The sequence below is a fragment of the Dipodomys spectabilis genome, unplaced genomic scaffold (genome assembly GCF_019054845.1).
Source record: "Dipodomys spectabilis isolate Male_0828 unplaced genomic scaffold, ASM1905484v1 ptg000069l, whole genome shotgun sequence".
Classification (NCBI taxonomy): domain Eukaryota; kingdom Metazoa; phylum Chordata; class Mammalia; order Rodentia; family Heteromyidae; genus Dipodomys; species Dipodomys spectabilis.
The window spans coordinates 3119469-3136085 of record NW_024870746.1 but is presented as its reverse complement, the minus strand read 5'-3'; the positions used below and the strand labels follow the sequence as shown (position 1 = coordinate 3136085).

The window sequence follows — 16617 nt, the reverse complement described above, 5'->3', positions numbered from 1 at the left end:
AATCTCACAAATGCCGTATGGATAGATTCTGAACTTACAAGACTTCAGAGTCTATTTAACACAGCCCTAATCCTCTGAGTGACCCTCTTAACAGCCTCCTTCACCTCCTTGTTACGAAGAGTATAAATAATAGGATTAAGAAAAGGTGTAAGAAAAGTGTACACCAATGCAATAAGCTTGTCTCTGCCTTCAGCTTGGATCTCAGCTGGCCCCACATACACAATGAAGGCAGAGCCAAAAAATAATGTCACTACGATGATATGGGAGGAACAGGTAGAGAAGGCCTTGGCACGGCTAGCAGCTGAGGGCAGCTTCAGCACAGCTTTCACGATGCCCCCATAGAGGCCCAAAATGAGAGCGAGATTGCATGTGTTGATCATGCCAATCACTGAAATATAAACCTGAGCATGCCAGCTTGTGTCTACACATGCCAACTTCATTAATGGTGCCAGGTCACAAAAGTAATAGGCTACGTCTTTCAAGCAGAATGGCAGAGAGGCAGTGAGGCCAGCTGGCACAAGTGCAGCCGAAAAGCCAGCCACCCAAGTGCTCCCTGCTAAGCAGAGCTGGACCTGTCTGCTCATGAGTGCATGGTAGTGCAGTGGGCGGCAGATGGCCAGGTAGCGGTCGAGAGCCATGACACCCAGCAGGTAGCACTCAGTCATACCCAGGGAGTGGAAGACATAGAGCTGGAGGAAGCATGCAGCCGAGGGAATGGGAGAATGCCCGTGGAGCAGGGTGTGCAGTAGGGTGGGCACCGTGGTGCTGACATACCAGAGTTCCAGGAAGGAGAGGACACTGATAAAGAAGTACATGGGGGTGGACAGTCCAGAATCTGTCTTCACCAGGATGATGATGAACAAATTCCCTGCCAGGGTGAGGACATAGACGCACAGGGTCCCCAAGAAGGCAAGAGGTTGTAAGGTTCTGGTGGTGGTGAAACCGGTCAGGATGAAAGTTGGGGTCCAGGTATAGTTGGTGTGATCCATGATTTCCAGGAATGAGGGTTGAAGGCACAGGGTAAAGTATTTCCAGCTTCTTTCTCTTTGAAAATTTCTCCAAAACACAAAGAATAGAACGGACAAGCCAGAAAAGAATTTACAGATTATTAATTCTACTTCCCTGGCTTTATTAACAAGGCCTGGGATATTAGAAATCAGAAGTGATTTGTTCAATATGTATTGCAGGCCAAGTTGGAAGGGAATGCAAGGTTTTTGATTCCTGGACCACTGCTTGTTCTATTGGGTCAATTGTGACGCCAGTGTCAGGCTCCAGGATTTTCGACACATTCCATGCCAAGAAACAAAAGCGAGGAAAATTTCACATTCTCCTGGGGTCTCTCACTAAATGTAGAGTGGTACATGTTTAGATCAACAATAACCATTAGCTCTAGCCACCACTTTCATAGTCCTGTTAAAGTGAAAAGGAGAAAGACCTTTCTAAAATGTGACTGCTAAGACCTGGAAAGACTGTTGGACTTTAATGGTGTTCTCATTGAAGTCTAAAAGGGGTTGTGTTGAGTAAGAAAGAAATGAGGATACTCTGGGAACATTTCTCAAAGCTCAGATCTGTAGAACATGAAGAACCAGTGAACAGATTGGATATGCAGTACAGAAGAAAGACTTGGATGAGAAATGCTAAAGAGGAAGGCGTGAAAGTGTGACCCACGGCTCCAGTGATGAAGCCTGAGAAGGGTTGTACTACCACAGAAGAAGCATTCTTTTTGGAGAACTGGTTTTGAAAACTTGTTGTGCCACTAATTCAATATGAACACTGTGACTGATTATTTCCTCCCTTCTTTTTTTTTCTATCTCAGCTTCCTCTTTTCTCAAACGAAAAAAGTTTAGAATTTGGGATGTGGTTTAAGTAGAGTACTTGTTTACTGTGTGAAGCCTTGAGTTCAGTTCCACTATGTCAAGACAAGCTAGCAAATAAATAAGTTTTTGAATTCAGCCTCTAAAATGAAGAGGTTTAAATAAGATGCTCATCAAGCCCTTGATAAATGGCCGTCAGGCTAGTGTGGAGATGGATGGTCTCCATGCCTGTCCTTGGTTGGTTCCACACTCATCCCCTGATAGGCATCACTCAGGAAATGTCAAGGTCAACCTCCACTTCTCTTCTTCAGCCACTGACACCTCTTCTGCACCATTCCTGCCCGTTAGCTTGCTGTGATGATGACAATGTAACTTGACACATCCTTCTTAGCATCCTTTCTACCCTAAGACACCTGCGGGCTTATATTGCATGTTCCTGGCACTCTAGGTCTCCCACAGGTTCCTTGAGGAATACTCTCTGGAGGGGCTAAAGCTAGCTCTCAGTGTGGATCCCTTTGGGATGAAGAGTTAGACACGGGAAAGTGAAGCAGATAATTTCTACTTCTCAAGTGACTTCTCTCAACTCTGGAATCCTCATATGTGGGTTCTGGAATCCCAAGGGCAAGGCCTCCTCTGGGCAACTGGAAGTTTTGCAAGTACCATAGAACTTGACATTAAACAGAGCCAAAATTTCCTCTTGGGCATGCACGGAGAATTACAATGAGGTAACCTGGAAGCAGACTTCAACATTTTCAAATCCGCCCTTTCAGATTTCAGCTTTCATCTCTGCACCACCCCCTTTCTATCATGCCCACTGTTCGTCGTTTCAGTCTCTGCATACTGAGTATCTAAACACCGTTCCAAGTGTGGTGTTTCAAGTTTCTGTGAGCAGATTGCTACCTTTGCTTACTCTACCACCTCCCATTATTTTTTTATCTCAACTTTATGAGTTTAATCTAGCTTTTCAAGATCACTTTTGTTTATATTTATACCTTTGATATTTTCATCAAAGCATGTTCAAAAGTCTACAGTATCATACAGGAAATTTTGCAAAAAATAGATCTGTTTATTAAAAATTAAGTTTTTTTTTTTACAGTACTGGGGTTCTCTTGCTCACTTGGGCAAGTGTTCTACCAAGTAAGCCATAGATGAATAATTTTTCAGGTAATGAGATTATAAATGATTTTAAGAGTGTATTCATTTAAATATTTTAATGGACCATATACATATGTAATACGCTAATTCGGGAGGAAGTGCTAGAATTTGAATTCAGGGATTCTGTGTTATAAAAGCTGTTTACCGCTGAGCCACACCTCCAGACAAGATTTTCACTTGTTAATTTTGAGATAGGGTCTGACTTCCAGACATCCAGAATGCAATCTACCTATTATAGGGTTCCTCTCACAGCTCGAATGACAGGTATATGCCATCATGTCCAGCTTCCCTTCACTGAAACTCTAGAACTGCAATCCTCCCACTCTCAGCTTTACACATATTTTAGGATTACAGGGACATTCCACTGTGCCCAGTCATAGGTTGAGAAGGGATTTTGGGGACTTTCCTGTTCCAGTTGGCCTTGAACCATGACTTTTTTTCTCAACCTTCCAAGTAGCTAGGAATACAGGCCTAATCTTCCTGTGCCCAATTAATAATACATTATTTTAATTTGTGATTCAACTGTTAGAAAAAAACTAAAATCAAGTACAACTAGAATAATGTGAAAAAAGAAATTACAATAACTCATTTATTCACGTATTTAATAGGATATTAAAGTATCTTCTTTGTACCAGATCTTACTCTAACAACTGGAAATCATATAAAATACTGTCCTTTTCCTCAAGATATTTACTGTGGGTTGAAAACAGATCCTCAAATTGTCAATTGTAAAAATAGATAGGTTCCCCCTCCAGGAAAAAACTTCTCCTGCCTACTTAATAAGAGATCTGAAGCTTCAACCCAGAGCAAGATGTGATGTCTCAGTCTTCACATTTCAGATGCTCAATTGTTTCTGACAAAAACATTTAGATGAATTTTTTTTGGGAAATGCACTTGTTTCTGTTTGATGGAGAATGAAATATAGTTAGGAACATTGAATCAAATTATATAAGATCTAGGAGTTACACTTCTGAAAATGTATATGGGTATATATGTATACATACATACATATATATATACATATATCCATATCCATAATGTCTATCTATGTATATACATATACATATGTATATACATATATACATATATTAGTATATACTGATACATATAAAAGATTTATTACAGTGATGTTTTTAATAACCAGAGACTAGAAGCAACACAAATGGATCTATCTCTAGGGTTTCTTAGTGAGAAACATGAGAATAGAGGCCTTGTATGTAAGAATGAAACTTTTACAAATATTTATATCTTCTGGGTTTTCTGAAATAAACACAGTTATCAAAGCAATCACAAGGGGGGCACCAATACAACAGCAATATACACAAGTCAGTATGCTGGAAATAATCTGAACAACTTGGGGGAGGTGTTGGGGGGGGAAGTAGAAGAAAAATGAGGGAAAGGGGTAACAAGGTTGACAAGAAATGTACTTATTACCTTACTTATGTAACTGTAACCCCTCTGTACATCATCTTGACATAAAACAAAAAAAAGACAGAAAAAGAATAGAGAGAAAATGTGTGATGAGAGAAATATGTGTTAAATTATAGGAAAGAGTACAGTAGTTGCAACATTTCAAACAATAACTTCATCTGCTTTCTGATAATATTTATAAATCCTAAATTCAAAAACAGTCAAGCTAATTTATACTTTATAATTAAGCCTTATAATATATCTTTAACTTGTTTTAATTTTTGTTTTCTTCCAGTATTGGGTCTTGAACTCAGGTCCTTGCACTCCTCCTTGGCTCTTTTTCTAATATATCATTTATTATCTTAAAAAAAGCAATCCTGGCTATTAAAAGGGACCTTTGCCAGAAAAGGTGAACACAAAGGAGCAGATAAGGATTAGTAATAAGCATTTTCGTTAAAGGCCCTTTAGATAACTTTAGTTGTCGAGCCTTATAGTCATACTACTTGTTGAAGCAAAGGAATTAAAAAAAGAAAACTATGTAACTAAAGTGAAAGCTTGTGGTCATGTGCAAGAAAAACAACAGTTTATGTCATGGTTCAAGACACCTGACCTCCAAGGCACTCTCCTTTTTCTCTCTAGTGAACTGGAGTTTGGAATACAATCTATAATCATCCTATATAATAGAATGTTAGCCTTAATGCAAGTACGTAGTGAGTAGTATGAGCATGATACCTTTTTTGCCTGGTGTCTTCTTACTATCTGTTCTCCTAGTGTCATTACCTACACATCAAAACAGAGAAGTAGCCAAGAGTTACAGTGGACATATTTCAATACATCACCCTAGGAGCTACATCTCAGCTTCTAGCCTCCACCCTTTACAGAACATTTACAAAAACGATGCTATTTGTAGGACATGGAGCAGTATAAAGAAGCTTCCTGCCAGTGGCATCTCAAGTTCTCGATCCCAATTAACTTAGATCCTATGTGACCATTCAAAGGGGATGTGTGAGAGGTGAGGACTCAGTAATTCTGTACCTCTGTGTGTGTGTGTGTATGTGTGTGTGTGTGTGTGTCTGTCTGTCTGTCTGTCTGTCTGTCTCCCCCCAACCCTCTCTCTCTATGTGTGTTTTGAATTTATTTGCTTAAGATACCCTTGACTTTATATTTTAAAGGTAAAGATCTAAAGGGGTTCCAACACAGAAAAACAGCATCAAATGAAAGGCAAGGGGAGTTTGGAGAATAGATTTGTGAAAGAGAATTTTTCCTGGTGGAGTTAAAAGAGAATTTTATGTCTATCATGCTTTTGGCTATTAAAACCTTCACCATTCATTCATTCATTTGTACAGCTATGAATGGATACCAAGAGTTGTTCTAGACATCAGTAATGTGCTACTTACTGCCTTGACTTATTACAGTAACTACTTATGTCACCACAATAGACATACATGTGCCCCAGCATCACCGCCAAGTGTGGACTACACAAAGGTGGAGATCCACAAAGCTACCTGACCTATACCATGGCCAGAGACAAGCAGTTTTCAGCCATTCTTAGTGATACCACCACAGAATATTAAAATTTCTTTGTGCTCAGAATCATACCTGCAAAACAAACAATAAATTGAAATTCAGAAGACGAGAAAGGATAAGAGCCACAAAGCAATCAATTTAGCAGGCCAGCAGAATGGAGCATTGCACCTAGTAATTAAATTGTTAAATTAATTAAATCAAATAACACTCAGGTTATACAACCATGATTCTGGACACTTAGTTTAATAGATGATCATTTGGAATGGAATGTTATCAGGTCAACTAACCCAACATCTGATACAAAGTTAATGCACATTATTATTATTTTTTTTTTGATCCGGTCGTGGGGCCTGAACTCTGGGCCTGGGCACTGTCCCTCAGCTCTTCAGCTCAAGGCTAGCACACTACCACTTGAGCCACAGTGCCATTTCAGCTTTTTTCTTTTTGCTTATGTGGTGCTGAGGAATCAAACCCAGGGCCTCATGCATGCAAGGCAAGCGCTCTACCACTGAGCCACCTTCCCAGCCTGAGTTAATGCACATTATATAAGACTAAACATTCTTTGATATTGTTGTTGGTTGTGGGGCTTGAACTCTTTTTGTTCAAGGCTGGCACTCTATCACTTTGAGCTATAACTCTACTTCTGGGTTTCTGGTGTTTGTTTTGTTTTCGTTTTGTTTTGTTTAAATAAGACTCTCACAGGCTTTCCCTGCCTGGGCTGTCTTTGAACTGTGATCCTCAGATCTCAGCCTCCTGAATAGCTAAGGACTAAACATGCTTAAGGAAATAATTCTCCACTGCAGAATTATAGATAGAACAAGTTTTTAGTAGTAATAGTCAATATTTGTGTAGTTGTTAGGATTCTGTTATTGTGTCCATTTCACAGATAAGGAAACTGAAGCACAGGGAAGTTAAATGCATTGCCTAATGTGAAAAAACAAGTGAATGACAGAATTAATATTTGAACCCATTCAAGAAGACTATGATCCTCAGCCACTGTACTGCCCTATCTATATAACAAAACTAATTGATTTGTTGTACACTTAGTATATCATTAAACTTATAAAAGGGGGGACTGGGAAGATGGCTCGGTGGTAAAGTGCTTGCATCGCATGCATGAGGCCCTGGGTTCGATTCCTTAATACCACATGAACAGAAAAAGCCAGAACTGGTGCTATGGCTCAAGTGGTAGAGCGCTCACCATGAACTGAAGAGCTGAGTGATAGCATCCAGGTCCAGAGTTCAAGCCCCAGGCCTGACAAAAAATAAATAAATAAAAAATTAAATTAAATTAAAAAATGTGGTATATATACACAATGAAATTCTATGCCTCCATCAGAAAGAATGACATTGCCCTATTTGTTAGGAAATGGAAAGACTTGGAAAAAACTATAGCCAGGCCCAAAGAAACATAGGTCCCATGGTTTCCCTTATTTGCAATAACTAGTATATGTCTGAGTCAAGCAGAAGAGGTCAGATAACTTGATGTTAGGGGAATGAACCCCAAGATAAGTATTCAAATGTTTTTTTTTCTTTCATGAAATTGTTTCTAATATATTTATAAGATGATTTCTATGTTGTTTTGTATGTCCCTCCCCCACAGTATAACCCATGCTTTCACTGTATTTGATATTGGTATAATTTGTGGAGGGGAAGGGCAAAAACAAATCGTTTAAGTAGGGATACAGGTGGACCCATTGCAACAATGAGATGTACAAGTCGTTATGTCGAAAAACGAACTTTACAACTTTGGTGGGGGGGGGAGGATTGGGTGGGGGGAGGTGGGGGGAGTATGGGAAAGGATGGGAAGGGGAAACAAAGAGGAAGCAACAATGCTTGATAAGAAATGTACTCGTTATCTTGCCCATGTAATTGTAATTCCTCTGTACGGTATTCTCACAATAAAAATAAATTAAATTAAAAAATTAAATTAAGTTAAAAAAAACTTTTGTTACAGATTTTTTTTAAGTAAAGGAAACTGAGCTCAAAAGGAAGTTAGTTTCTCTTCTCAAGAATTGTATAAGCAAAACAAAGTGGCTAAACTTGGATTTGGACCAATGTTTTACCAGTCACTGAAATATTCAGATCTTATCTTTTTGGCCTGGGTCCCTGCTTTCCTTAAGATGTGTTACAATCATAGAATCAAGAGTCTCTGAGCTGGAAGGAATGCGATCAGTTACTAGTCTCTGCCAGCCATTCAATTTGAAGAGGGAAGGGTGAGGGCAGTCAAGACTTGCCAAGGTCATCCAGACATCTGGAATAGGTTTAGGGTTGAATCTGAGATGCTTGACAACAATTCCAGTCAACTTTCTAATTTCACTGTGTAATAGTGAGATAGTTCTTTTCTCTTTAGTGAGAGATTACAACAATTTCATTTAAAATATATTTTAAAACAAAAATCACTGCTTCCTACATAGGGAAGACATTCAAAAGTAATGGTTTTCAGTTGTGTGTGTTTTTTTTAAAGTGGGGAAACCTAAGAATGAGAAAAATAGTGTTGAAGATTCGTAATCCAATTCAAGAAATTTGTTATTGAACAATGATGTAGCATAAAATTGTCCTGAGTTGAACTGCCCGTAGCTGACCCCTTCACAGTTGCCAGCCTTTGCTTACATTTAAAACACTTGTGAATGTTAAGTTTTTGTATCTAATCTCTGATTATTGAAATGTTTATCAAGTTTATTTTTACCCAAAATGCAATTGATTATGATAATGTACAGAACAAATATTTCAGAAAAAATATTGTCCTGTAACCAAAATAAAATTTATATAGCCCTAGTCTGCCAGTGTCTTAGTCCTGTTTTTATCACAGATTTCCTGACAATTCCTTAGCAGGTATTTGGTGGTGATGAATTAACAAATACTAAAAAAAGTGAATCAATAATCTTTCAACTTTGCTCAGCAGAGGAAATTGTGGGGAAATGGAGAGAAGAATTACTCGAGGTTTTTCTCATAAGTTGAGTTCCTTATCTATAATTTATATTTCATCTTTTTTCTATGTGTACACTTTATGTGTAAGACATAATTTTTTGATACTGGCTTTCTGCATATCTTCTAAAATATGGGCCCAAATCTTATTTGTTTTTCTTTATATTGGTATCAGAGCTTGAACCCAGTGCCTTTTACTCTTGGTCTGATTTCTTGTTCACAACCATCACCCTACAACTTGAGCCACGCCTTTCCTCTGATATTTTGCTGTTTGATCAGAGATAGAGTATCTTAGACTTTTCTGTCTAGGCTGGCTTTGAACTGTGATCCTCCAGGTCTCAGCCTCCTGAGTAGCTAGAATTACCAGCATGAACTACCAGTGCCTAGCTATGGCTCCAAATCCTCTTTTAAAACAGTATTTCATGGTATTGAAGGAAATCTCAGAAAACATTCTCAACTCTAATACCCTACTCTTGGCCCATAAAAAAGCAAATTCTTTTCAATAGCTTCCAGACACTTGATCAGAAAGTTCTGCCTTCCCCTGAGCTGTCTTTGGTCACATGTCACATGACAGCTCAGGATCCATGGACTCTACCAAGTGGAAAACGTTTTGCCACATCACACAAGTTAAATTTTAGTCTTTTTGTCAGCCTTGTATTCTACCCTCTTAACCTTTCTCCAGGAATCCTTCTCTTAGCTTCAGTTAGTCTCTTTCAGTATTGCAAGGTCCCATTAAGTCATAGTTTCTACTAAGATATTTACTCTGTGACTTTTCATCTTCATGTCTATTACCTTGGGAAAGATTCAGAGACAAAAATCTACCTTCCTTCTCCATGTTGCCTCTGACCAGTTCAGGTTAGGTATTTCCAGCATATGGACTAATAAATAATCAGATTACTTTATGTGTGTTAACCTCTGAACAAATGACTGATTGTCCTAGCCGTAACAGCCCAGGATGTGAACTATGCCAACAAGTGTTCCTCAGGGTTTTCTCCAAATAGCCCTCATCCTCTCACTGACCCTTTTCACAGCCTCCTTCACCTCCTTGTTGCGAAGGGTATAAATGATGGGGTTGAGGAAAGGAGTAAGAAGGGCATAAACTAAGGCGATGAGCTTGTCCGTGCCTGCAGGTCGACTCCCAGGTGAGCTCACATAGACTGTGAAGGCAGAGGCATAGAACAGTGCCACCACCGTCATGTGGGAAGAGCAAGTGGAGAAGGCCTTAGCACGGCTGGCAGCTGAAGGCAACTTCAGCACAGCTGTCAAGATGCCCCCATAGAGTCCCACAATGAGCACGAAGTTGCAGCCAGTGGCCACACCAATCACTGCCCCGTGGATCTGAGCATGCCAGCTTGTGTCTACACATGCCAACTTCATTAATGGTGCCAGGTCACAAAAGTAATGGGCTACGTCTTTCAAGCAGAATGGCAGAGAGGCAGTGAGGCCAGCTGGCACAAGTGCAGCCGAAAAGCCAGCCACCCAAGTGCTCCCTGCTAAGCAGAGCTGGACCTGTCTGCTCATGAGTGCATGGTAGTGCAGTGGGCGGCAGATGGCCAGGTAGCGGTCGAGAGCCATGACACCCAGCAGGTAGCACTCAGTCATACCCAGGGAGTGGAAGACATAGAGCTGGAGGAAGCATGCAGCCGAGGGAATGGGAGAATGCCCGTGGAGCAGGGTGTGCAGTAGGGTGGGCACCGTGGTGCTGACATACCAGAGTTCCAGGAAGGAGAGGACACTGATAAAGAAGTACATGGGGGTGGACAGTCCAGAATCTGTCTTCACCAGGATGATGATGAACAAATTCCCTGCCAGGGTGAGGACATAGACGCACAGGGTCCCCAAGAAGGCAAGAGGTTGTAAGGTTCTGGTGGTGGTGAAACCGGTCAGGATGAAAGTTGGGGTCCAGGTATAGTTGGTGTGATCCATGATTTCCAGGAATTAGATGTTAAAGCACAAGATGAAATAGTCAAACCCCTTCCTCTTTTCAGGAAATATTTCTGATGACAAGGCAAACAAATGTGATCACGTTACAGATCCATGCTAACAAATTCCTTACTATCAAACAGAGGAACTACAACTCTAAAAGCAGAAATCAATTATCCCAGATCATAGCATCTATAGGTGACCTCATTTTATTCTGATCTATGTTGGGATATTGGGCTCCAGAGATCCAAGAAACTAGATTAAGGAGAGGGAAAGCATTCCAACTAGCTTTATTAAAAGTTTCTAACAGCAAAATAAGCAGAAGTATTAGGCTGTGGTAAAAGAAGAAAAGTGATGAAAAGGGTTATTTTGACATCTCTCAGTAAGTTTCTCTGTGCATAGAAGTCTTCTGGTAAGAACTAGAAGGGAATGAAAGTGATGCGGAGGCTCTGAGAATAATCTCAAGAATCTCATGTCCAAGGGGCCACATAATTTTCCACCTAGCACTCATATGTTTCCTTCTAATGTTTAAGCCCAAAAGAAGACATGTGCTAGGAATTCTCAAAGAGTAAAACCATGTTTTAGAACTTCCCCCATCCCAGTAAGGAAGAGCCTTCTCTAAAGTTGGAAAACTGGCTGTGAGCTTGGTCTGACACTAATTGGCAATGCACATTGGATTGAGGAACTTCACATGGCACCTCAGCTTCCTCTTCTCTTAAATTAAAAAAGGGGAAGTTAAGCTTTGGTTTTCTAAAATACATACAAGACAAATTATTTGTGGGTCCCTAAAGTAGTTGGGAAATTATTATAGCTTTTGAAGGTATCGACAATCATATTGGTTGCGTTTTTTTCCTCTAATACCTAACCTGGCTCAACAAGACGTTGAAACCTCTGTCCTTGTTCTTTTCTTCTTCTATTCCTATCTCTTCGGTACCTTCTGTGTCCATGATCTGACCACTTGCAACAGAAGAATCTGAAGCATTGTTCTGGCGCCCTTCTGCCCCTGCTTACTTATATTTCTTGTTTCTGGAAATGCTGGCTTCCCCAGGGCTCCTTGTTGAATGTTCCCTGGAGTTGCAGAGTGTCACTAGCTCCACTAAGGGTCCCTCTGAGACAGGAAGTAGCGCAAAAGGAAGTGAAACAAATCAATTCAGTTTCTCAAATGATTTATCTTCTCTCCGCAGCAAAGCCTTGATGTCTGCATTTCACAGTTTAACAAGAGAGACCATTGAGAATGCTGTTGGAAATGATTACAAAGGAAGACATGAATACCAGAATTTCAAAATTATAGGTGATTTTTAAAACTTTTAGTAAATGTCCTGTTTTATCAGCAGTTTCAATATTACTTTAAAAGAAAAAACCTCTTAGTTTAAAAAGGTAAGGTAAAGTATAGCTAAAATACTGGGACAAGAAGGACCATTACAGTAATTCTGTCATTCATTCATTACATTTATGGATCACTTTTCATTTCCCATCCTTCATCTTCAAGATGCTCAATTTTAGTGGAAGGGATAGACTATAAAATAGGCATGAATAAAACAAGGACCTGTAAAGATATGAAAATATATACAACTTTAGTAAAATTCAACTTAAACTAGTTTATGAGTTTTTTTATTGGTCGTAGGGCCTGAACTCTGGACCTGGGCACTGTCTCTCAGCTCTTCAGCTCAAGGATAGTGCTCTACCACTTGAGCCACAGTGCCACTTCCAGTTTTTTCTGCTTATGTGGTTCTGAGGAATCAAACCCAGGGCCTCATCCATGTAAGGCAAGCACTTTACCACTGAGCCACTTTCCTAACCCCATTTGTGATATTTTTTCTCAGTTTTTAGATTGACAAAGAAAACAGAAGCTTTTAATCACTTGTAAAGATTGTCAGGAAATAGATGTTTTTTCATTCATTGGTTATGAGGGTTTGAAATAATAAACTTTGAGTGAAAAGTTAACAGTACTTGTGCAAACTATACACTCATTTAACTATGATCCAGTAATTTGATTGGTGGGTATTTATCTTGCTTATACTCAAATATAATATAATATATGAATATAATGCATAAATATAATACATGAATGTAGTTTATGCATACATAAAGTGTACTTCCAATGTTCATTCTTCATAGTTCTGCTTATAATACCAAAAGACATAAAGCAAATCAAGAGCACATCTCTAGGAGACTGGTTGAATAAATAAGGGAATGCCACAGAACTGTTTGCCAAGTAATGACGCCCCTCTGGTCATGACATGGAAAAATCTGGAGAAAGCACTTAAGAATAGTTATATTTGCTTGTTTCTGCATAGAGAAAAACTGAAGATGCTACCTTTACTTGGAAGATGGAAGCAAGGATCAGAAAGGACTGAATAAACATTGGAGTATTTCACAATCTCACATATGCCTTTCTATGAATAATGTTTTTTAATGTTATATATAAAAATTTGTTAATTTAAAAAATAAACATAAATATAATGATATTGCATTGCCTGGCTTGCTGAAGAGACTTCTAATCAATGCCTTGTTACCAGGATAATTATTAATATGCTTAATTTCATCCTTTAAAATACTTGGGAAGGGGGCCACATAACTCACTCACAAATCCCACATATTGGACTCTGCTGGGCACTGGTGAATCCCACTAACAGTCAGTACCAGCTCCCCATGCTGGTGCTTGTGCATGGGACTCAAGCTGCGTGGGATGGATGGGGAGACGATGAAAGAGAAAAGGACATCTACTTAAATATCTGCAAGCTCAAAGCATGGTGAAGACAGATGCTATCAGAAGTATTTTGTTGACCCTGCAGACCTGTGGCAGAGGCTTAAAAACTGAGCAAGTGTTTTTGCTTACATAATAAGGTCTATGCTAAACTTAGATAGTGAAACAATAGGCTTTACAGGTTCATTGTGGTGAGAAGGTAATCTTTCATCAATTGTTGGAACAGAGAAGTTAGTTGAGTTGATATTGTAGAAGTTGAACTTAGCTATTAAGATGAGTAAATGTAAGGGAAGAAATACAGGGTAAGGGAAACTGTGGGGGATTGGAGTGGAGTGTGCCGATTGCTGATACAGTACCTAAAATATTTGTGTGTAGGTAGGTATATAAGGGTGATATCCTCAGGAATTGCAAAAGGAGGAGAGAGCAGAGGTATACTGTAAGCTCTATACTCCAGGTACAAGTATGATTAGGGCAGTCAAAAGAAGCTACAAGTCATGGTAGGAATGAGAGTCATGCTTTATTCATAAGCTCTTAACAGAATCCTCACTAGATAAACATGGCAGTTGACCTCAAGGTGACATGAATAAACTGAATCACAGGACTTTGGAAGCACAGTGCCAGGGCCCTCCAGAAATTCTACTGAGGGAGACTATTTACTGACCACTGCTTCAGCATTTCTTACCACACAATCCATACATCAGCCATTGGCAAGGAGGAATGACCCCTGAACCCACCCACCACTGTATCAGTACAAACTACAGCAACATGCTACCAAGAGACAGGCCCTTCTCCCTAAGCAGCCAGCAATTAATGCTAAGAGGACCCTAAATTGACTCATACATCTTCCTGGGCCATAATAAGCAGATCTGGGGCCATGTGGTCTTGCAATGATACATTCTGCATTTGATAAACTTCATGCAATGAGGTCAGTGTCTGGTGGTATTATGTGCACTGAATGTTCCCTTCAAGATCTACAACCCATCCTCAAGGCCTAGGGGAAAATAAAACTTGCAACATGGCAGCCGGGGGTAGAAGGAGGGGTCAAGCTCCTGTTACCCAAGAGGTAACCTGTAAGTCCATTTCTAAGTATTTTATTTAAGGGGCTATTAGTGCCACCTTTCACATATGGGGCACTTTAACTTTCCAGGCCTGTGTCCATGTGGATCTGTAGCTTCAAGACATTCCATCTAGGCTTAGCAATAAGAGTTTCAAAAGGATAACTTTAGTTGTTGCTTGAAGCTGGATGAGAACTTCAGTACAATGCAGCACAGCTTTCACCAAACAAAGCCTCCATTTTGGTCTTTCAGTTAGGGCACACATCACCGGTCATAGGTGCTTTGTCCATCTCTTCATTGATGGAGGACACATGGCAACCCACAGTTCCTGTTTCAGCAATATATTCTACCATTCTATCATCCCTGCTGCTTAGAAATGATAGAGCACATGCAATTTCTATTCAGTCTGCAACTGCTTAGTCAAGTCTTCTTACCCAGTGAAGTGTGTCCCTTGATTACTTTTTATCACTAGGGACTGCCAATACCGAGTCAGCATACTGAGTCTGAACCATAGCCTTTTGATTAACAACTTGACAGGTAAAGACAAAAACAATGCAGTAGCCATATATAAATGACTGTAAGTGCCTACCCAGTACCATTGGCCTGGAATGGGTTCCACTATAATCTTCCTGACAGCAGGTCAGTGAGATTCACTCCCTAGTGATCTGACCCTCCTCCACTCCCATGCTCATAGGAGCAAACAGTACACTTCTTGCAAACCTCCTTCCTGTATAGCTTCCCAAGTAGTGGGCATTCTCCAGGTTTTCATAGTAGGCCACATGGTCTTTACTCCAGCATGGATTAATTGGCAGTGTAACCACATGGCCACATCTGTAGAAAAAGCCTTCTCCAACCACTGAACTCTCACAACCATACCCACCTTATTCTTTACCTGGACTAGCTTAAAGCACATACCCTGTCATATATGCATCACAGTTATTATCTTCTGGTGTCCGAACACTCATAGATCTTGTCACAAGGCTTGTCCCTATAAGGAACAATATCATACTGTCCAATTGCCTAGTTTCTATGAGGCTATCCACATGGTAAGACCTTAATCTACAGCTCAAAGATCTGCATGAATTGTCAAAAGGCGTTTCTCATTCAAGGAAAGTATACAACTCAGTTTATCAGCTGCTTTGTCCTTGTCCAGTATCATACCAGATAGTGTCTGTGGAAGGCTGGATTGTAGCAGCTGTCCAGTGCACCATAGTACCTGAGCTAGTCCCAGCTCTACCAAGCATCAGCAGGTCCTGGAGGTGTCCCATCCCTAAATGGAAAGGCTTCTGGTTCCCCATTTGTGTTCATATGGAGGGAAAGGGCAGCATTACCTGCTATATACCGTACAGGTCCTAAGGCTTATTTCAACAACTGTGGCAATGGACTGGCAAGAGTGCTTTTCTCTATTTCAAGTATGTTCCATTTAGTTGGAGTGGGGGGTCTAGGTCACCACTGTGTAAGTTGCCTTGGTCCCATTTGGTATCCATCCCACTATGGGGTAGGTGGTCCTTTAGCAAAAATAAATTGTTTCTTACTCTCAGGAGACGGGTTTGGAGAAGAAAGGATTCGCCAAGTCTCAAACATAGTGGTAAGTTTCCAACCTTTAGGTAGCTTTCTCCATCAAGTCATGTACCAGGAATAGCACACTGTGGAGCAAAGGTGACTCTTCAATCAATTCTCAAGAACCCACTGTCATTCTCCAAGTGGCATTTTTGTTTCTGTATGACTTTTTCATCAGTCACACTGGGGAGTTGCGCAGGCACAGATAATACTGACCTTCAACTCACAGACAGCCACTGATAGTCCTTCATGTCTGAAGGGCAGTTGGTACAACGTTACTGTAACTGTCAACTACAGTGTGGGTACTACCTGGGGCCGCAGCTTAGCATACCTCTGTGCCTGGCTTGCACTACCCACACTCATGGGCAGAAATCTCTAACCATCATGGCAGCCACTGTCCCTGGTATACATTGATATCTTCAGCATATGTTCAGGTATAGGAAATACATACACAGTGTATTTTATATAGGTTTTTTATTGTAAAAATACTGTAGAGAGGGGTTATAGTTACATGAGCAAGGTAATATTTCCTATCAAG

General features: G+C 40.2%; 2 protein-coding genes across 2 annotated transcripts; both read right to left on the bottom strand.

The window, feature by feature from the left end:
• Positions 1-44: 44 nt before the first annotated feature.
• On the bottom strand, positions 45-989 carry LOC122109215 (olfactory receptor 10C1-like). Its single transcript, XM_042681471.1, has one exon. The coding sequence runs from the start codon at positions 987-989 to the stop codon at positions 45-47; it is 945 nt and encodes a 314-aa protein (XP_042537405.1).
• Positions 990-9815: 8826 nt separating this feature from the next.
• Positions 9816-10760, bottom strand: LOC122109214 (olfactory receptor 6N1-like). Its single transcript, XM_042681470.1, has one exon. The coding sequence runs from the start codon at positions 10758-10760 to the stop codon at positions 9816-9818; it is 945 nt and encodes a 314-aa protein (XP_042537404.1).
• Positions 10761-16617: the final 5857 nt, after the last annotated feature.